The sequence below is a fragment of the Anolis sagrei genome, chromosome 3 (assembly GCF_037176765.1).
Source record: "Anolis sagrei isolate rAnoSag1 chromosome 3, rAnoSag1.mat, whole genome shotgun sequence".
In the NCBI taxonomy this organism is placed as follows: Eukaryota; Metazoa; Chordata; class Lepidosauria; order Squamata; family Dactyloidae; genus Anolis; species Anolis sagrei.
In genome coordinates, this window is record NC_090023.1 from 7,613,680 (window position 1) to 7,635,068 (window position 21,389).

Consider the following 21,389-nt stretch of genomic DNA (forward strand, 5'->3'; position numbering starts at 1 on the left):
CTAAACATGCCCAGCTCCTTAAGCCGCTCCTCATAGGGCTTGTTCTCCAGACCCTTGATCATTTTAGTCGCCTTCCTCTGGACACATTCCAGCTTGTCACAGTTCATTGTCATATCAAAACAGAGCCAAACTTGATTAGTTTTAAACTGATGTGTTCTCAAAACAAACCAATATGACAATCCACATTTTGATCAAAAGGTCATTTTCGTAGAAGCACAAATATAATGACATCTCTTACACTTTTTAAATTGCAGATTGGGTTGGTGACAACCTTGATATCGACCGTCGTCACGATGTGCTCGATAGCCCAGCTGTGGGACGATGAGTGGGACATGGTGGTTATATCACTACAGGTAAGTATCTTGAAAAATGAGGGGAATTAAGGGAAAAATGCCCTAACGCCTTTCATCTGTGGAAAGGAAGAAAAGAGAGTTGGATCTCCATTCCTTGTGTGTCTTTCATTGAACCAAAGAACGACACGTGAATGTTGATACCAGGGCAGCCATCCTACCTGCTACACCACATCTTTCCCTGACCTGGCATAACTTTAGGGGTGAAGCCAGTTTTGTGGGATTTTTCTCCCTATAAGCTGAACCTTTCAATATTTATTTATCGTGTCAGTGCAACCAGTCGGTTATATTACATTTCTAACAGAACAAAGCAAAAAAAAAATTACAAAGTACAAAAATTGTGAATTTGGTAATTGATTAAATGTCCTTTGACCAGTATCTGGCCCCTTGGAGTGCTTCTGGTGTTGCTGCAAGAAGGTCCTCCATTGTGCATGTGGCAGGACTCAGGTTGCATTGCAGCAGGTGGTCAGTGGTTTGCTCTTCTCCACACTCGCATGTCGTGGATTCCACTTTGTGGCCCCATTTCTTGAGGTTGGCTCTGCATCTTGTGGTGCCAGAGTGCAGTCTGTTCAGCGCCTTCCAAGTCACCCAGTCCTCTGTGTGCCCAGGGGGGAGTCTCTCATTTGGAATCAGCCATTGGTTGAGGTTTTGGGTTTGAGCCTGCCACTTTTGGACTCTCGCTTGCTGAGGTGTCTCTGTAGATCTTAGAAAACTATTTCTAGATTTAAGTCGTTGACGTGCTGGCTGATACCCAAACAGAGGATGAGCTGGAGATGTCTCTGCCTTGGTCCTTTCACTATTGGCTGCTACTTCCCGGCGGATGTCAGGTGGTGCAATACCGGCTAACTTTTCAATAGAAACATGCATACTTCATCCTCCCTGGCTGTGGTTGTCATGGCAATGCTTTGAGCCTAGCTATCTTTTCTGTGTTGGCAGGTACCTGGCTTCTTTCTTTCCTGAATGGACCAATTTGAACTCTGGTCTGTTTTGGTTCTTTTGTGAATTTGAAACTCTTTTTCTTGCCAGCACATTGCAAAACACAAGAAGGAAAGCTGGGAGGATGGGATCTGTGGTTGCTATGGATAGAAACAAGTACCAGAAAGTCTGCGGGATGGCAAACACTTTGTCATCCATTAGCAGCCTGTATTTCGATTTTCAAAAACCTGGGCACCCTTTTTCCTCCCTTCTTCTTTTCTGAATTGAAAAGGAAAAGGTGATCAAGAACACCGTTTCCCTCACAGTTGGTTTTCCCCATCTATTGCTTGTTACATTGAAGTGCTGGTGTTTGGTCACTGTTGTATATCAGCCTGTTCAGCCTGCTATTGTGTCTGATGGTCAGGTTGCTTTGGATGATGGGAATGACAATGATGTTTGTTCTGTCACACGCTGGGCCTGTAATAATTGACTTTTGGAATAGAATCTGCACCTTGTGCCCCGTGGGAAGCCAGGGGCGCCTTGAAAGAGGCCTTTAAGGATTTTCCTGTATAGTCTTTAGAGTCTTTAATGATGTAACAAAGTCCTTTATTATTGAACAAATCCAACAGATATTTCTCAAATCTTCAATGGGTCAAACAAATGCTTCAAGGCTTTGAATTAACTGGTGGCTTCCTTAATCTTGTCCACGAGGGACAGGCAACTGTCTTCATTAACTGTTCCTTTACTTTAGAGGAAAACCCTTTTTTAACCTCTTCCAGGCTGACTATAATCTAATCCTTACTGGTGTGGGTCCTACTACCGGATTCAAACTGCATCTTGAGCACCAAGTAGACCTACCAGTAAAGGCTTGCAGATTCTCCAGCTGGAGTTCTCTGGGCCTGTAAAGCTGTTTTCCCTCCGGAATTTCTTAGAGACTTCAGTTTCCCTGGATGGCCTTAAGAAATGAAGCTTTTGTGCAGGTGAAGCTTGTCCACGTCCTCTAACAGCTTTCCTCACTGAGACTAACTAAAAATGGCCCCCTCTTCCCTTCCCATCTCCCTGGGAGAAGGGGCGGATCCAAACTTAACAATGATAGACAAGTGGCTTGCCCTATGACTGCAAACCAAAGGAAGCCACCTTTTTGCAGAATCCCTGCATGCAAACACTTAATAGAAAGAAAATAAAGTTGGAGCTTCTGGTACAGATGTACCAGCACAATGTTCATGTCCAACCTGATTTCCCTGATGGAGATGGGGATGCTGTTCATCAAGATGTTCCTGAAGGTAATGGGAATGATGGTCTGTTTCCTGGGCCTGGCATTGGAGATGTGGGGTCTGAATGCAGTTTAGATGATGGGTCACAGAGGCCTGTATTGCTGCAAAAGGATTCTCAAGGCCTTGAGCTCGGGAAAGGCTCTGTGCTGCAGTTCCCTGGTCAGTTATCTCCGGGTGGAGATTTTAATGAAGCCTTGCAGTAAAGCCTTGAATAGGAGAAGTGTTTTTAGCTAGCAAAGACAAACAGGTCAGCAATTGCAGCACTCAGCCAGATTACAGCAGAAGTTAGAAGTGAAACCAAAATTGAGAAAAAAACCCCTTTCCTAGCTGTTTGGGAAATAGGGCAGGGATATAAGTGCCAAGTACAGAATCTAGATTCAGATGAAGCAACGTTGAATCCATGTTAAGTTCTTCATGCCAAGTTCTTGGACTCTTGTCTTTGTTTGATTCATGAATTAATTTTATTTATTTACAGTTTTTATATTCCGCCCTTTTCACCCCGCAGGGGACTCAGGGCGGATTACAATGTACACATAGATGGCAAAAATTCAATACCAAAGACACACAACACATATAGACAGACAGTCAGAGGCTATTTAATATTCCACTTTTCTGGCCGCCAGGGGAGCTGTCATCTTCCATCTGTGACACTGATTAAGTACTTCCGCATCCCCCGTATGTTTTTGCTGGAGTGCTTTGCTGGAGTCTTTTTTTATGGCCTCGTAAATTAGTTAAATTAGCCTCCCCACACATAGGTGGTACCTAATTTTCCTACTGGACAGATGCAACTGTCTTTCGGGTTGCAAAGATCGACAGCAAGCTACACAATTGGTTGGAAGCTCATTCCGACCCGGGCTGGCTTCAAACTCATGACCTTTGGTCAGAAGTGATTTTAATGCAGCTGACACTCAGCCAGCTGTGCCACAGTCCCGGTGAATTAAGTGCCTTTGTTGATATTTGCCTTTGAAATCAAGTATCTAGTTTCATGGACTTTTTTGCTGGTCGCTTCTGTGGCATTACCACTCAAGCAGGGAGCTTTGAGATGGTAGAACAGAAGCTTTCCAAAGCTCTAGGTGCTCTTACTGCCTATTACAGGGAAAACCAGCTGATCCCTAACCCATATAAAACACAGACATGTGCCTTTCATCTCAAGAACAGACAAGCATCCCGAGCTCTGAGGATGGCCTGGGAAGGGATCCCACTGGAGCATTGCAGCACACCCAAATACCTGGGAGTCACACTGGACCCTTCTTTGACCTACAAGAAGCACTGCCTGAATATCAAGCAAAAAGTGGGTGCTAGAAACAATATCATACGAAAGCTGACTGGCACAACCTGGGCATCACAACCAGATACAGTGAAGACATCCGCCCTTGTGCTGTGCTATGCTGCTGAGTATGCATGCCCAGTGTGGAACACATCTCACCACACTAAAACAGTAGATGTGGCTCTTAATGAGACATTCCGCATTATCACGGGGTGTCTGCGCCCTACACCACTGGAGAAATTACACTGCTTAGCCGGTATTGCACCACCTGACATCCGCCGGGAAGTAGCAGCCAATAGTGAAAGGACCAAGGCAGAGACATCTCCAGCTCATCCTCTGCTTGGGTATCAGCCAGCACGTCAACGACTTAAATCTAGAAATAGTTTTCTAAGATCTACAGAGACACTCGCCGGAACACCTCAGCACGCGAGAGTCCAAAAGTGGCAGGCTCAAACCCAAAACCTCAACCAATGGCTGATACCAAACGAGAGACTCCCCCCTGGGCACACAGAAGACTGGGCGACTTGGAAGGTCCTGCACAGACTGCGTTCTGGCACCACGAGATGCAGAGCCAACCTTCAGAAATGGGGCTACAAAGTGGAATCCTCGATATGCGAATGTGGAGAGGAGCAAACCACTGATCACCTGCTGCAATGCAACCTGAGCCCTGCCACATGCACCATGGAGGACCTTCTTGCGGCAACACCAGAAGCACTCCAAGTGGCCAGATACTGGTCAAAGGACATTTAATCAGCTACCAAACTCACAAATGTTGTATTTTATCTGTTTGTTTGCTTTGTTCATTTAGAAATGTAATATAATTGACTGGTTGATCTGATACGACAAATAAATGGACTTTTTTTGGACTATTTCTCTTTGGACTAATTGTTCCTATTTCTTCCTAATCAATTGAATTACCTTTTACTGTGGATTGCTTTTATTTGCTTTGGCTTATATTACCCTCAATAAACTGCTTGCTATTTTAACCCATCTGTGTGATGTTTAAAGTCAGAGGGGATTCTGCTCTGGAGTGCAACAGTCACAAATTGAGCAGATTATAAGTCGTGTTTTGTGTAATGGGATAGATTTTGCCTGATTTTTTAAAATATTGTTGTTATATAATACGTAACAGTATAAAACGTATTTACAAACAAATGCCATCTGCAGCCCTTAAAACGTCACTAATCTAGGAAGACGTGAGCAACCGGAAGGATTATTGCTAATGCAAAACAAAGCAGCAGGATGAATTAGTTTACACAATACTCAGTGTAAATGGTGACTTTTTACAAAGCTCTCAGGACTCTTTCTTCCTCCAAGAGCAAAGTAAGGAAATTCAAGAGCAAAGTGAGGACCTCACTACCTCTGAGGATATTTGCCATAGATGCAGGTGAAACGTCAGGAGAGAATGCTTCCAGAACATGGCCATATAGCCCGAAAAAACCTACAACAACCCAGTGATTCCGGCCATGAAAGCCTTCGACAATACATTGTTTTTCTTGCTGTGTTATCTTTTGTTGAGTCAAAAGCCTCTCTGTGGTAGAACTGCAATTGAAGAGATAGTGCTGCTTTAATGGGGCTATAGCCCAGGCATGGGCAAACTTTGGCACTCCAGGTTTTTTGGACTTCAACTCCCACAATTCCCAACAGCCTCAGGCTCCTTCCTCCCTTCACTTAAGTGGCTGAGGGGGAAAAGGAAGGGACAGGATGTTGTTAGGGATTGTGGGAGTTGAGGTCCAAAACAGCTGGAGGGCCGAAGTTTGCCCATGCCTGGACTATAGAATCAAAGTCAATGGACCTTAGTGGCCACCCAATCCAATGCAAGAATTGTGCATTTTATGGCAATATTATTGGCAAATAACTCTGGGTTTTTGTTGGTTTTTTTGGGGCTTTATGGCCATGTTCTAGAAGCATTCTCTCCTGACGTTTTGCCTGCATCTATGGCAAGCATCCTCAGAGGTGCTTGCCATCCTCACTATCTCTGAGGATGCTTGCCATAGATGCAGGCGAAACGTCAGGAGAGAATGCTCTAGAGCAGTGTTTCTCACCCTGGGGGTCGGGACCCCTGAGGGGGTCATGAGGGGGTGTCAGATGGGTCACCAAAGACTGTCAGAAAACACATCAGGTTTCTGTGTGGGAAGTTTGGCCCAATTCTATCATTTGTGGGGTTCAGAATGCTCTTTGATTGTAGGTGAACTATAAATCCCAGCAACTGCAACTCCCAAATGTCAAGGTTTGTTTTCCCCAAAATCCACCAGTGCTCACATTTGGGCATATTGAGTATTTGTGCCAAGTTTGGTTCAGATCCATCATTGTTTGAGTCCACAGTACTCTCTGGATGTGGGTGAACTACAACTCCAAAACCCAAGGTCCGTGCTCATCAAATCCCTCCAGTATTTTCTGTTGGTCATGGGAATTCTGAGTGCCAAGTTTGGTTCAATTCCATCACTGGTGGAGTTCAGAATGCTCTTTGATTGCAGGTTAACTATAAATCCCAGCAACTATACCTCCCAAATGATTAAAAAATCAATCTAGCCCCCGACCCCAGCAGTATTCAAATTTGGACGTAGCAGGCATTTGTGCCAAATTTGGTCCGGTGAATGAAAATACATTCTGAATATCAGATATTTACATTACATTTCAAACAGAATCTGGATGGCTATCTGCCAGGGGTGCTTTGAATGCAATATTCCTGCTTCTTGGCAGGGGGTTGGACTAGATGTCCCATGAGGTCTCTTCCAACTCTGTGATTCTATGATTCATAACAGTAGCCAAAAGTACAGTTACGAAGTAGCAACGAAAATAATTTTATGGTTGGGGGTCACCACAAAATGGGGGGGGGGGCTGTATTAAGGGGTCACGGCATTAAGAAGGTTGAGAACCACTGCTCTAGAGCATGACCATATAACCCGAAAAAACCTACAACAACCCAGTGATTCTGGTCTTGAAAGCCTTCGACAAAACGTAACTCTGTGTTGGTACCTTAGCCTTCTGAGGCTGCTTCAGTCATTGCTGAATATCTCTTATCTTCAGAAAGGGTTTCCAAATAGTGAGGCAGAATGTGTTTTTCCTCCGTCTCCATCTGATACTTCTAATTCTGCCCTTTAGAGCAACACAGAACATTTTAAATATCTGAAGGAATGCCATCACAAGGACGTTGAAGTGACCTTATTTTCTGCTGCTCAGGAGGACAGATGAATGGATTTAAATGATAAGAAAGAAGATTCTGATGAAACATTAGGGAGAACTTCCTGGAGACCCCAAAGGCTATCCAGTCTAACCCCTTTCTGTCATGCAGGAATATACAACCCAAGCCCTCCCAACAGATGGACATCCAGCCGTTTTTATTTATTTATTTATTTACAACATTTCTACGCCATCCTTCTCAACCCCCGCGGGGGGACTCAGAGCGGCTAACACTGGCAACAATTCGATGCCGCAATATCACAATAACAACAATATAAAACCATAAATACACAACAGATTAAAACAATAACATTGATTTCTACAATCATAGCCATTTCCTCACCCTCCGAGGAAGCTTGCCATAGATGCAGGCGAAACGTCAGGAGAAATGCCTCTAGAACATGGCCATATAGCCCGGAAAAACCCACAAGAACCGAGACATTTCCGTTATCATAACAATCATCATATGGTCTAGTTCAATGTCCAAAGTGCCTTTGTGCCTGCTAGCCAAAAGCTTGGTTCCAAAACCACGGTTTCTTTCCTAAAAGAAAGGAGGGAGGACGCCAATCTAATCTCACTGAGGAGTGAATTCCACAAGCGGGGGGTCACCACTGAGAAGGCCCTGTCCTTCGTCCTCACCAGACGCATTTGCGAGGCCGGTGGGACCAATAGGGCCTCCCTGGTGGATCTTAAACTATGAGGCGGAACGTAGAGGGAGATACGTTCGGACAAGTAAGCTGGGTTGGAGTCGTATAGGGCTTTATAGGCCAAGACCATTGACTATAAAACTACAGAGTAGAAGATTCCACTTCACTCTGAGGCATCATATTCCACTGTCAAACAGCTCTAACCATTATCAGGTGGAATCTCTTTTATCTCCGGTTACTACTTGTTTAGGCTGTAAATATGACGGCGTTTTAACCACTTCACTCTCTTTGTTTCTTTTTAGGCAACGGCTCCTTTCCTGCACATCGGGGCCCTCGTGGCTGTTACGGCGCTCTCCTGGTTGATCTCTCTCCAGTTTGCAAGATCTGAAAGAGCCAGTGAGTAGCAGCTTTCTTTCTTTTTTTACTTGGCACTGAAGAGTGAGAATGACATGTAGGAGAAGAAAAAGATCTGTTTCGGGTAGGAGCTTAAGTAGGATTTCAAGCAGCTTGACAGATCCGGGTGCTATTGTTTTTCTTTAATCTAAACATTACATCGGGCTTAATGCACAGAGAAAGAGAAGGGACAATTCATCTAGATCTAAGGAAGTAATGCTACCCCTCTATTCCGCTTTGGTTAGACCACACCTGGAATATTGTGTCCAGTTCTGGGCACCACAATTCAAGAGAGATATTGACAAGCTGGAATGTGTCCAGAGGAGAGCGACTCCTCTGGACACGGGTAGGGCGACTCCTCTGGACACGGGTAGCTGGGTAGATGCGGGGAATGCCGTGGATGTAGCGTACCTGGATTTCAGTAAGGCCTTCTTTGACAAGGTCCCCCATGACCTTCTGGCAAGGAAACTTGTCCAATGTGGGCTAGGCAAAACTACGGTGAGGTGGATCTGTAATTGGTTAAGTGGACGAACACAGAGAGTGCTCACTAATGCTTCCTCTTCATCTTGGAAAGAAGTGACAAGTGGAGTGCCGCAGGGTTCCGTCCTGGGCCCGGTCCTGTTCAGGATCTTTATTAATGACTTAGATGAAGGGCTAGAAGGCATGATCATCAAGTTTGCAGACGACACCAAATTGGGAGGGATAGCCAATAGTCCAGAGGACAGGAGCAGGATTCAAAACGATCTTGACAGATTAGAGAGATGGGCCAAAACTAACAAAATGAAGTTCAACAGTGACAAATGCAAGATACTCCACTTTGGCAGAAAAAATGAAATGCAAAGAGACAGAATGGGGGACAATGCCTGGCTCGAGAGCAGTACGTGTGAAAAAGATCTTGGAGTCCTCGTGGACAACAAGTTAAACATGAGCCAACAATGTGATGTGGCAGCAAAAAAAGCCAATGGGATTTTGGCCTGCATCAATAGGAGCATAGTGTCTAGATCTAGGGAAGTCATGCTACCCCTCTATTCTGCTTTGGTTAGACCACACCTGGAATATTGTGTCCAATTCTGGGCACCACAATTCAAGAGAGATATTGACAAGCTGGAATGTGTCCAGAGGAGGGCGACTCAAATGATAAAAGGTCTGGAGAACAAGCCCTATGAGGAGCGGCTTAAGGAGCTGGGCATGTTTAGCCTGGAGAAGAGAAGGTTGAGAGGGGATATGATAGCCATGTATAAATATGTGAGAGGAAGCCACAGGGAGGAGGAGGGAGCAAGCTTGTTTTCTGCTTCCTTGGAGTCTAGGACGCGGAACAACGGCTTCAGACTACAAGAAAGGAGATTCCATCTGAACATGAGGAAGAACTTGCTGACTGTGAGAGCCGTTCAGCAGTGGAACTCTCTGCCCCGGAGTGTGGTGGAGGCTCCTTCTTTGGAAGCTTTTAAACAGAGGCTGGATGGCCATCTGTCGGGGGTGATTTGAATGCAATGTTCCTGCTTCTTGGCAGGGGGTTGGACTGGATGGCCCATGAGGACTCTTCCAACTCTTTGATTCTATGATTCTATGATCTGCATGGGTGGGAAGGAAAGCATATGGAACTAATCCTCAACCATATGTAGTTACTGGGATGTATAGTTCACCTACAATCAAAGAGCATTCTGAACGCCACCAATGATGGAATTGAACCAAATACGGCACACAGAACTCCCACGATGAACAGAAAATATATATCAGTGATTGGTTGGGGGGGGGGGGGGGCGCCAAAATACTGTTTGCTTACCGTTGAAAATTACCTAGGCTTTTTGCATGTTACAGGAAAAAGCTGTGGCTTTTATTGATCTCCTTTTTGGAGGAGTCTTTAATCTAATTGTTTCCCCCTTCCATCCTGCTTCCGCCTTCAGCTTCTCAGGTGCTGACATTTGCAGCCTACTTTGCGGTGGTCCTTGCTCTCTACCTTATCCCGCTCACCATCTCTTCCCCTTGCATAATGGAGAGGAAAGACCTGGGACCCAAGCCTGCCATTATTGGTCATGGTGGAGCACCCATGGTAAGTGGGCATCTTGTATTGCTCTGCCTATTGTTTGTTTATTTGCAGCATTTATATTCCGCCCTTCTCACACCGAAGGGGACTCGGGGCGGATCACAGAACACATACACGCATTTCTATCCCGTCACTTCTCAACCCCCAAAGGACAGCTTACAATGGGCCCCATTACGAGGCAACTACATAACAAATACAATAATAAAACCACAATTGAACATAAATCATAGTCAAACAATACATAAGCACAGTTAAAGCGTGTGTGCCAGCTGCGCCCATACCTTGGGAAGTCTGACTTGGCCACGGTAGTCCACGCTCTGGTTACATCCCGTATAGACTACTGCAACGCTCTCTGCGTGGGGTGGCCCTTGAAGACTGCCCAGAAACTTCAAATGGTCCAGCGTTCGGCAGTCAGGTTGCTAACAGGAGCGGCACTCAGGGAGCATACTACTCCTCTGTTGCGCCAGCTCCACTGGCTGCCAGTTTGCTACCGGGCACAATTCAAAGTGCTGCCGTTAGCCTATAAAGCCCTAAACGGTTCTGGCCCTACTTACCTCTCCGAACGCATCTCCTCCTATGAACCGACCAGGACATTAAGATCATCTGGGGAGGCCCTGCTCTCGATCCCGCCTGCATCACAGGCATGCACTGAGAACTGGGAAGCCCTGGCCCTTGACTGCTCCAGCTGGAGGTCAGTTGTGACCAGCAGTGCTGCAGAATTTGAGGAGGCACGAGTGGAGGGTGAAAAAGAGAAGCATGCCAAGAGGAAGGCTCTCGATCCCGCCTGCATCACAGGCATGCACTGAGAACTGGGAAGCCCTGGCCCTTGAGCGCTCCAGCTGGAGGTCAGCTGTGACCAGCAGTGCTGTAGAATTTGAGGAGGCACGAGTGGAGGGTGAAAAAGAGAAGCATGCCAAGAGGAAGGCGCATCAAGCCAACCCCGGCCGAGACCGCCTTCCACCTGGAAACCAATGCCCTCACTGCGGAAGAAGATGCAGAGCAAGAATAGGTCTCCCCAGTCACCTATGGACCCACAAGAATATTGGAAGACAATCATCCTCGGAAAGCGAGGGATTGCCTAAGTAAGTAAGTAAGTAAGTGGCGGGGACGAGAGACAGGGCCTTCTCAGTGGTGGCCCCTCGGCTGTGGAACGCCCTTCCTGCAGATATCAGATCGGCCCCCTCCCTGCTGCCGTTTCGGAGGAAAGTGAAGACCTGGCTGTTCGAACAAGCATTTGATTAAACAGTGTAATTGAACATAGGAATACGGAATAATGGATGACGAGACTGGATTCTGATTTTACTGTTGAGGCGCTAATGGTTGTTATACTGATGTTAATGGTTTATGTGATAATTGTTTTTAATTGCCCTATACTTGTTTTGTGATATTTTGTACTGATGTTGTTCACCGCTTTGAGTCGCCTGAGGGCTGAGAAAAGCGGTATAGAAATAAAGTAAATAAATAAATAATAAAATAAATAAGCAATCATTAAAAACAATAAAACAATCTTGTCAGCCGTATCGTCATTCCAGTCATGGTCCTCTAAAGTGCTGCTTACATCTATTGTCTGAAAGCCTGGTCCCAAAACCATACCTTTAATTTCTTTCAAAAAGCCAGGAGGAGGGAGCTGATCTTACCTCCGTTGGGAGTGTGTTCCATAGGCGGGGAGCCACCCCTGAGAAGGCCCTGTCTCTCATCCCCGCCAGACATATTTGTGCTGTTGATGGGAGTGAGAGCAGGGCCTCCCCAGATGATCTTAGATTACAAGATAGGACATAGGGGTGGATGCGTTCGGACAAGTAAGCAGGGCCAGAACTGTATAGAGCTTTATAGGTCGGAACCAGCACTTTGAATCTCCTCTCTTGTAGTTTGAAGCCATTGTTCCGCGTCCTAGTCTCCAGGGAAGCAGAAAACTAGCTGGCTCCCTCCTCCCTGTGACTTCTCTCACATATTTATACATGGCTATCATATCTCCTCTCAGCCTTCTCTTCTTCAGGCTAAACATGCCCAGCTCCTTAAGCCGCTCCTCATAGGGCTTGTTCTCCAGACCCTTGATCATTTTAGTCGCCCTCCTCTGGACACATTCCAGCTTGTCAATATCTCTCTTGGATTGTGGGACCCAGAATTGGACACAATATTCCAGGTGTGGTCTAACCAAAGAGGAATAGAGGGGTAGCATGACTTCCCTGGATCTAGACACTATGCTCCTATTGATGCAGGCCAAAATCCCATTGGCTTTTTTTGCCACCACATCACATTGTTGGCTCACCTGAATAAATCATTGTTTTTTTCCCTCAAATAAAGCTGCAGTCTTTATTATTTTGTCTTCCTTCTTAGTTTTCTGCAAGCATCTGTCAAATGGATCAGGAAGTAAGGGCAAATGCATTCACCCACAGACTGTCAGGCATCGGAACGTTGTTCGCAAACTATCTTTTCCTCCAGCTCCTTTTTCTCCACTTTGCTTTTAACAATACCAACAGGAGCGACATTGTTCTGGCCCTGCTTCAGATGCCTGACTCTCAGCCAAGTCTGTTTACTTCCCCTCGCTCATTATCTTAATGCTTACTGCCAAAGGCAGTCTGTTAAAAGCAGCTAATTCTCCTACTAATACATGTTGATCTTTGGCTTAACACAAACATATGCTCTGCGAAAGGAGTTGTGTACTGCTAGCTGTTGCAAGGCGAGAAGGGAGCCCTAATTAAAACCCTAAAGATGTGTCATGCCCTGAAATAGAAGATGTGTAGGCTTAATTGTGTGTGTGTGTTTTTTTCCCCACCTTCAAGGTAAAGGTGACAAAGCCTCACAATTAATCTGGCAAACTTGAGTAATAGGATTGTAGAATTCCAAAGATGTTCAGCAAATGTGGTGCTGAGATGCCTCAAAAACTTTTTGCTGCTTGAGGCAAAGGGCAACATGGTGACCATTCTCAATTCCAAATGCAAAATATGGATTAGATTGGTGTCATGAATAAATATGACATATGGTTTGAATGGAATTGTATGTAAGGTGTATGAATGGGACAGAATTGGGCTTTTTTTATCATGTCAGGAGCCACTTGAGAAAGTGCTGGTCTTGACCTATAAAGCCCTATACCAGTGGTTCTCAACCTGGGGTCCCCAGATGTTTTTAGCTTTCAACTCCCAGAAATCCTAACAGCTGGTACACTGGCTGGGGTTTCTGGGAGTTGTAGGACAGGCCTCCTGTCCATCATAATTAAGCTTTGGTTCCGCCCCTTGTTCTGGGCTCTGGGAGGGAAAGGAGCCATTTTTTGGGCAGTCTCACATAAGGAAGCTAAGCTATAGGATGTAGACCAGCTCGTCTCGTAGAAAAGCTTCTTTTCTCAATAACATCTGGGGATACAGAAACAGAAATTCCAGGAGAAAGGTCCCAAAGCTCTGGCTAAGAGCTCACAGCCTCTCAGCCTCACAGCATCAGAGGGAAACAGCCTTGAAGTTTCTAAGAATTCTCGAAGGGAGAACAGCATTACAGATCCACAGAACTCCAGCTGAAATATCTTCAAGCCTTGGCTGGTAGGTCTACTCGATACCCAGATGCATTTGGGGTCGGTAGTGGGTCCCACATCAGCGAGGCCTGGATAGTGGACAGCCTAGGAGAGGTTAAAAAGGGTTTTTTCCTACAGAGAAAGTACAGTTAATCAAAGTCAGGTGCCAGTCCATTGAGGACTAGACTAAGAAAGCCTTGAAGTGTTGTTTGAACCATTGAAGATTTGTTGTTTGTTCCATAATAAAGACTTTGTAGTATCATTAAAGACTCTAAAGACCATCACTTCAGAGAAATCCCTGAGAACCTCTCTTTGAGGCCCCCTGGCTTCCCGCTGGGCTTAAAGTATACGTCCTATAGAAAAGTACAGCTGTTACAGGCCCAGCGCGCAACAGAACAAATGTTGTCCTATAAAGTTCTGATTGTTGCACTTCTGAGCAGGAAACAGGGCTCTCTTGTCATTAATACACCACACCTTGATTCGGGAAAAATACAATCCTTTTTATTGAATGATGAATAGAAAATAGATTGAAGTCCAAAGGTAAAAAAAAAAGCCAGAATGAAATAGCAAACAGCAATGTCCAGAAAGCTTGCAGAAAATCCAAAGCAGTTATGTCCAGAAAACTCTCAATAGAAATCCACGTACAGATTAGCCTTACTAATCTCACTTGAAGCCAGAAATTCCCTTAGAGACCAGACCACTGGAAACTGGAAAACCCAGGAGGTTTGTACTTGATACTAAACGATGCTTGGTCTGAGGAAATCCCCCTCACGGGCACTCTTAAATCTGCAAAACGTATTCTGGCTAACTCTAATCTTTGGTTTCAGTTGTTGGATTCTCTCAGACCTACGTAAACATTGAGCCTCCCTGCGGTTCTGCCTTATCTCCGAGCTGCAGCTGTTATCATTGACCCGTCCAGTTGTCAAGTTATCTTGCAAGCTCGGGCCAGGAGGAAAAGGGAGTGAATTTTCTTCTCTCGGTCTTTCAGAAACTTTCTCATGAGAACTTGGCTTTTACCTTGAAGTCTCTAAATCAAAGCCTGTAGGATTTTTACTGCCCAAAATGTTTCCATCTTATTTATATTTATTTTTTTACAGCTTTTATATTCTGCCCTTCTCACCCCGCAGGGGACTCAGGGCGGATTACAGTGTACACACATATGGCAAACATTCAATGCCAATTTCTGACATACAAACATAGACAGAGGCTATTTAACTTTTTCTGGCCACCAGGGAAGCTGTCGCTTTCATCGTCCATCTGCGACGCTGATGAAGCACTTCCGCATTCTCCGAATGCTTTTGCTGGAGTCTTTTTTATGACCTCATAAATCAGTTAATTTAGCCTCCCCACATTTTAAGGTGGTACCTTATTTTCCTACTTGACAGATGCAACTGTCTTTCGGGTTGCAAAGGTTGACAACAGGCTACACACAATTGGTTGGAAACCCACTCCAACCTGGGCTGGCTTCGAACTCATGACCTTTTTGGTCAGAGTGATCTTAATGCAGCTGACACTCAGCCAGCTGCGCCACAATCCTGGTGCAACCTCGTCCTTGTTGATCACTTCAGCCTCACTATCCAAACTAGGCCCATCAACCTTAGCATCAACATTGGCATCAGCATTAGGTAATACAATCAGAGATTCAGGCTCAGGTTCGCACACATGCTGAGTCCCAACACTGATACCTTTTCTCTTACTGGAAAATTGCAATGAAAAGAACCTGTGCTTTAAAGTTATTGAAAAGTTATTCATAACACTGGCAGTTGACTTTTATTTCAATTGCAATTGCTGCCCATTGATCTAGCTCATAAGACAGATACCTCACCTTGTTTCATGTTTGATCTGGATTGTGAAGCATCATTTATCTTATTTAGAGCTTGGAAAATCTAATTTCGTTGGACTCCAACTCCTCGGTTCCCCCAACTTTGAATAGATTTGGAGAGTGGTAGTTCAAAAATAACATCTCTAAAGCAAAATAAAAGTTGAAAGATAGATGACAGCACATAGACGCCTGTGTTTATGAGTGTGTGAAATTAGCCCCAGGTTCAAAGTATTGGGATTTTTGAGGGTTGTTGTGTGTTTTCCAGGCTGGGGTTTTCACTTCAAATGATCCCAGAAGACCTCTGAGATGCTTTTATAGCCCATTGTCTTGAAGCTATGCCTAGATCTGTGATCAATAGCACTTATTCTCATGCTCTTCTGGCTCTCTATTTCTGTCTTTGTATTTTCTGCTTATTGTATTATGGGCGTAGACTCAACTCCTTGGGATCAGTTCTTATTTACCTTCCAAAAACGGTTCAGGAAAGTAGATTCTTGTGGGTTTTTTCGGGCTATAGAGCCATGTTCTAGAGGCATTTCTCCTGACGTTTCGCCTGCATCTATGGCAAGCATCCTCAGAGGTAGAGGTCTGAGGAAGATCTGCCATCTCCTTTGGATAATGACTTTTTGGTCACTCTCAAGGTCTCCCTTTTCATCCCGTCAGCAACAAAAACTCGTTCAAGTTTAATTGCCGATATTGCAGTTGATTGCTCTTATCTAATCTAATTTAATCTAATCTGATTATAGCGTTCTTGTTTATTTCCAACATGTTTTAATTATATTACATTTAAATTGTATCAAATTATTTTAATATGCAAGGTCTAAATGCCATTTATTTAATGTTGCACTTTTATATTATACTAGCTGTCCCCTGCCATATGTTGCTGTGGCCCAGTCTGTGTATATGTGTTTTCTGTGTGTATATGTGTGTGCATATATGTGTATATATGAGTGTTTACTTACTTACTTAGGCGATCCCTCGTTGTCTAAGATTGTCCTCCAAGTGCGGTGTCTTGGCGGTGGGTACGTAGGTAACTGTGGAGCCCTATTCTTGACCTGCATGTTCTCCCGCAGTGAGGGCAATGCTTTCCAGGTGGAAGGTGGTCCTGGTTGGGGTTGGCTTTACACGCCTTCCTCTTGGCACGTTTCTCTCTCTCTCCCTCCATTCGTGCCTCTTCAGATTCTACAGCACTGCTGGTCACAGCTAACCTCTAGCTGGAGCACTCAAGGGCCAGGGCTTCCCAGTTCTCAGTGTCTATGCCACAGTTTTTAAGGTTGGATTTGAGCCCATCTTTCAATCTCTTTTCCTGCCCACCAACATTACATTTTCCGTTCTTGAGTTCGAAGTAGAGCAACTGCTTTGGGAGACGGTGGCCAGGCATCCGGACAATGTGGCAAGTTCAGTGGAGTTGATGGCAGAGGACCATGGCTCCAGTGTTGGTGGTCTTTGCTTCTTCCAGCATGCTGACATTTATCCGCCTGTCTTCCCAAGAGATTTGCGGAGGCAGCGCTGATGGAATCGTTCCAGGAGTTGCATGTGAAGTCTTTAGACAGTTCACATTTGCAGGCATGTAGCAGAATTGGGGGGCCTTGGTCGGAAGAGGGGCCAACCAAGGGCAAGATGGATGGATGGCATCCTTGAAGTGACTGGATTGACCTTGAAGGAGCTGGGGGTGGTGACCGCTGACAGGGAGCTCTGGCATGGGCTGGTCTATGAGGTCACAAAGAGTCGGAAATGAACAACAATAGCAGGGTTGGGAGGACAATAGCTTTGTAAACAAGTACCTTGGTATCCCTATGGATGGCCTAGTCCTCAAACACTCTCTGCTTCATTCGGAAGAATACTGCACTCACAGAGCTCAGGCGGTGTTGCATTTCCGTAGAAATGTTGACTTTTGTGAAGAGGTGACTGCCAAGGGAGTGGAAATGGTCAACATGTTTGCATATATATGTGTGTGGTTTGGCACATGTGTTAGTGTTTTGTTTTTGTTTTTTTGGTTTTTTAAAGTCTCTTCTGTTGCGTTTGTATTTTTATTTATATAGACTAGCTGTCCCCTGCCACACATTGCTGTGGCCCAGTCTGGTCATCTGGAAAATAAAGTAACGAGAAAATGTTGGTTTCTAATATATATAATGTCTTTATGCTTGTGGGTAAACAGTATTTCTTGCTGTTTCTTTGTCAGTGTTGATGCGGAGATTGTCTGATTTGCCTACTCTGGAACATGGAACATATAATTGTCCATTAGGGGTCCCTTTCAAATCTATGATACTATATATCTCTCTGTGTGTGAGAATCATATCTATCTATCTATATCTATGGCTGGATGGCTCTTTGTCAGGAGGGCTTTGGTTATGTTTGAAGGGAGTTGGACTGGATGGTCTTAAGTATGGTGGTTCGGTGTGGGAAGTTTGCCCCAATTCTGTTGTTGGTGCAGTTCAGAATGCTCATTGATTGAAAGTGAACTATAAATCCCAGTAACTACAACTCCCACATGTCAAGGTCTATTTTCCCTAAACTCCATCTGTGTTCATTCTATTTGAGCATATAGAATATTCATGCCAAGTTTGGTCCAGATCCATCATTGTTTGAGTCCACAGTGCTCTCTGGATATAGGTGAACTACAACTCCAAAATTCAAGGTCAGTGCACACCAAACCCTTCTAGTGTTTTCTGTTGGTCTTGGGAGTGCCAAGTTTGGTCATGTTGGTCATGGGAGTGCCAACTGTGTGCCAAGTTTGGCTCAATTCCATCATTGGTGGAATTCGGAATTCTCTTTGATTGTAGGTGAACTATAAATCCCAGCAACTACTACTCCCAAATGATAAAATCAATTTTTTGAGTGATGGTCACTCGTTGGCCTGATAGGTATCTTGTGTCCAAATTTGAGGACAATTCGTCCAGTGGTTTTGGAGTTATGTTAATCCCACAAATGAACATTACATTTTTATTTATATAGATTTGTTTATTTGGTATACAAATGGTGGCTAAGTAGAGGAGAAAGCCAGACGGTCAGGGGAGGGCAGGTAAGGTCAGGAACAAGAAAGGTCATTCAAGAAGGGCTTAGGGAAAGGTGATTTGCTCAGAAGAGGAAGGAGCTTTGCAGGTAATGGCTTGAGGCATTTTGCTCCCTGAGGCAGAGCATCATAAAATCCCGCTCCTCATGTACCTGAGCCCAAAGGGCTTGGTTTTCCAAACCATTCTTGGTTTCCCAAACAAAAAAAATTCAAAACAATCCTCTTGCACCTCTCAATATTTTTTTGCCATGTGTTTGTATGGAGATCACTTTGTTGTTTCATCCAAGTAGTGCGTTCAAGATAGCTGAAACAAAGACGCTGCATGTAATGATTTTATGTTTTTACAGCTGTTTGGGGACGATACCAAGAAACAACATGGAGGGCTGCTTTAAATGTAGGTCTAGGACTCAAGCAGAGCAGGTCTTGAATCTCTGCACAGCCATGCAAACCCATTGTGGGACCATGGGAACATCACACTCTTCTGACAGCCTCAGAAAAAAACAATGATAAACTTGTCGAAGGCTTTCATGGCTGGAATCACTAGGTTCTTGTGGGTTTTTTCGGGCTATATGGCCATGTTCTCGAGGCATTTTTCTCCTGATGTTTCGCCTGCATCTATGACAAGCATCCTCAGAGGTAGTGAGGTCTGTTGGAAATAGGAAAATGGGTTTATATATCTGTGGAATGGCTGGGGTGGGGCAAAGAGCTCTTCTCTGCTGGAGCTAGGCGTGAATGTTTCAACTGACCACCTTCATTAGCATTAGAAGGCCTGGCTGAGCCTGGGGGAATCTTTTGTTGAGAGGTGTTAAGATGTGCCTGGTTGTTTCCTCTCTGCTGTTTTGCTGTTGTAAATTTAGAGTTTTTAAATACTGGTAGCCAGATTTGTTCATTTTCATGGTCTCCTCCTTTCTGTTGAAATTGTCCACATGCTTGTTTATTTCAGTGGCTTCTCTGTGTAGTCTGACATGGTGGTTGTTGGAGTGGTCCAGCATTTCTGTGTTCTCAAATCATATGCTGTGTCCAGGCTGGTTCATCAGGTGCTCTGCTATGGCTGACTTCTCTGGTTGAAGTAGTCTGCTGTGCCTTTCATGTTCCTTGATTCGTGTCTGGGCAATGCTGCTGCATTTGGTGGTCCCTCTGTAGACTTGTCCACAGCTGCATGGTACACGGTAGACTCCTGCAGAAGCGAGAGGATCCCTCTTGTCCTTTGCTGAACGTAGCATTTGTTGGATTTTCTTGGTGGGTCTGTAGTTTGTATGTTGTGTTTCCTCATCAGCTTCCTTATGCGGTCAGTGGTTCCCTTGATGTATGGCAGGAACACTTTTCCTCTGGGTGGATCTTCAATGATAAACTTGTTCTTGGGTTGCTGTGAGTTTTTTGGGCTGTATGGCCAAGTTCCAGCAGCATTCTCCGCTAACGTCTTGTCTGCATCTGTGGCTGGCATCTTCAGGGGTTCAGTTGGCAGTTTAAAGACTAGAGGAAAAGTGTCCTTGCCATACATCAAGGGAACCACTGGCTGCATAGGGAAACTAATGAAGAAACATAATCTACAGACCCACTAAAATTCAACAAATGTTACACTGAGCAAAGGATAAAAGGGATCCACTAATCACTGCAGGGAGAATACCTTGCAGCGGTGGATAAGTTTACATGGGGACCCCCAAACATTGCAGCATTGCCCAGAATTAAAGAACACAAAAGGCACTGCAGCTAGTAGGCTGTTAGGAATTGTGGGAGTTGAAGTCCAAAACACCTGGGGGAGGGGCAAAACTTTCTGATGCCTGCAAAGATACAGAATGGGGGACAATGCCTGGCTCGAGAGCAGTACGTGTGAAAAAGATCTTGGAGTCCAACAATGTGATGTGGCGGCAAAAAAAGCCAATGGGATTTTGGCCTGCATCAAGAGGAGCATAGTGTCTAGATCTAGGGAAGTCATGCTCCCCATGCTCTATTCTGCTTTGGTTAGACCACACCTGGAATATTGTGTCCAATTCTGGGCACCACAATTCAAGAGAGATATTGACAAGCTGGAATGTGTCCAGAGGAGGCCGACTAAAATGATCAAGGGTCTGGAGAACAAGCCCTATGAGGAGCGGCTTAGGGAACTGGGCATGTTTAGCCTGATGAAGAGAAGGCTGAGAGGAGATATGATAGCCATGTATAAATATGTGAGAGGAAGCCACAGGGAGGAGGGAGCAAGCTTGTTTTCTGCTTCCTTGGAGACTAGGACACGGAACAATGGCTTCAAACTACAAGAGAGGAGATTCCATCTGAACATTAGGAAGAACTTCCTGACTGTGAGAGCCGTTCAGCAGTGGAACTCTCTGCCCCGGAGTGTGGTGGAGGCTCCTTCTTTGGAAGCTTTTAAGCAGAGGCTGGATGGCCATCTGTCAGGGGTGATTTGAATGCAATATTCCTGCTTCTTGGCAGGGGGTTGGACTGGATGGCCCATGAGGTCTCTTCCAACTCTTTGATTCTATGATTCTATGATTCTATGCTCAAAGAACCAAGGCTGGGTTCTTGGCTTGGCCTTTGCCTCCTGCAGTTTCTTGCACCTTGAAGTTTTGGTGTTAGTAGGCAGGTAATTGCATCTCCGCTCCTGGGCAGCCCCTCCTGTGTCATCTCACGGCTGGAAATGATTTCCGGAGCTGAAACCAACAGTGCTTCTCAGCAGGACGGAGAGCTCTGAAACCCCTTCTGCCACCTACTCAAATCTGTAATGTAATGGATTGTCCCACTTCTGCCTTTTAAACGAGACAAATCCCTTTCTTCCGGAACTGAGGCTTTTAAGGACTTCTTTCAGGCAGAAAGTGTTCTCCCCAGGTCACAAAGGCTTTCTAATCCTTCCCTCCTTTGTTCTATCTTTCTTCTTTCATGGATTAGAAGATAAAAGGTGTTTGTTGCATATTTGCTAGCAAATACATTTGTCTCTCTGCAACCACAGATTCTGCATCTATGGAGTCAACTCCCTAGGACTAGGAA

At 45.0% G+C, this 21,389-nt stretch overlaps 1 protein-coding gene across 3 annotated transcripts in view; it reads left to right on the plus strand.

Moving 5' to 3' along the window:
* GDPD5 (glycerophosphodiester phosphodiesterase domain containing 5) overlaps nt 1-21,389 on the plus strand; it is a 300,231-nt gene that overhangs the window by 223,510 nt on the left and 55,332 nt on the right. For all 3 annotated transcript variants that reach the window (XM_067466461.1, XM_067466463.1, XM_067466462.1), the window contains exons 6-8: nt 255-353; nt 7,939-8,032; nt 9,934-10,079. In XM_067466461.1, coding sequence (XP_067322562.1) covers nt 255-353; nt 7,939-8,032; nt 9,934-10,079 — 339 coding nt within the window. The remainder of the gene's footprint in view (nt 1-254; nt 354-7,938; nt 8,033-9,933; nt 10,080-21,389) is intronic.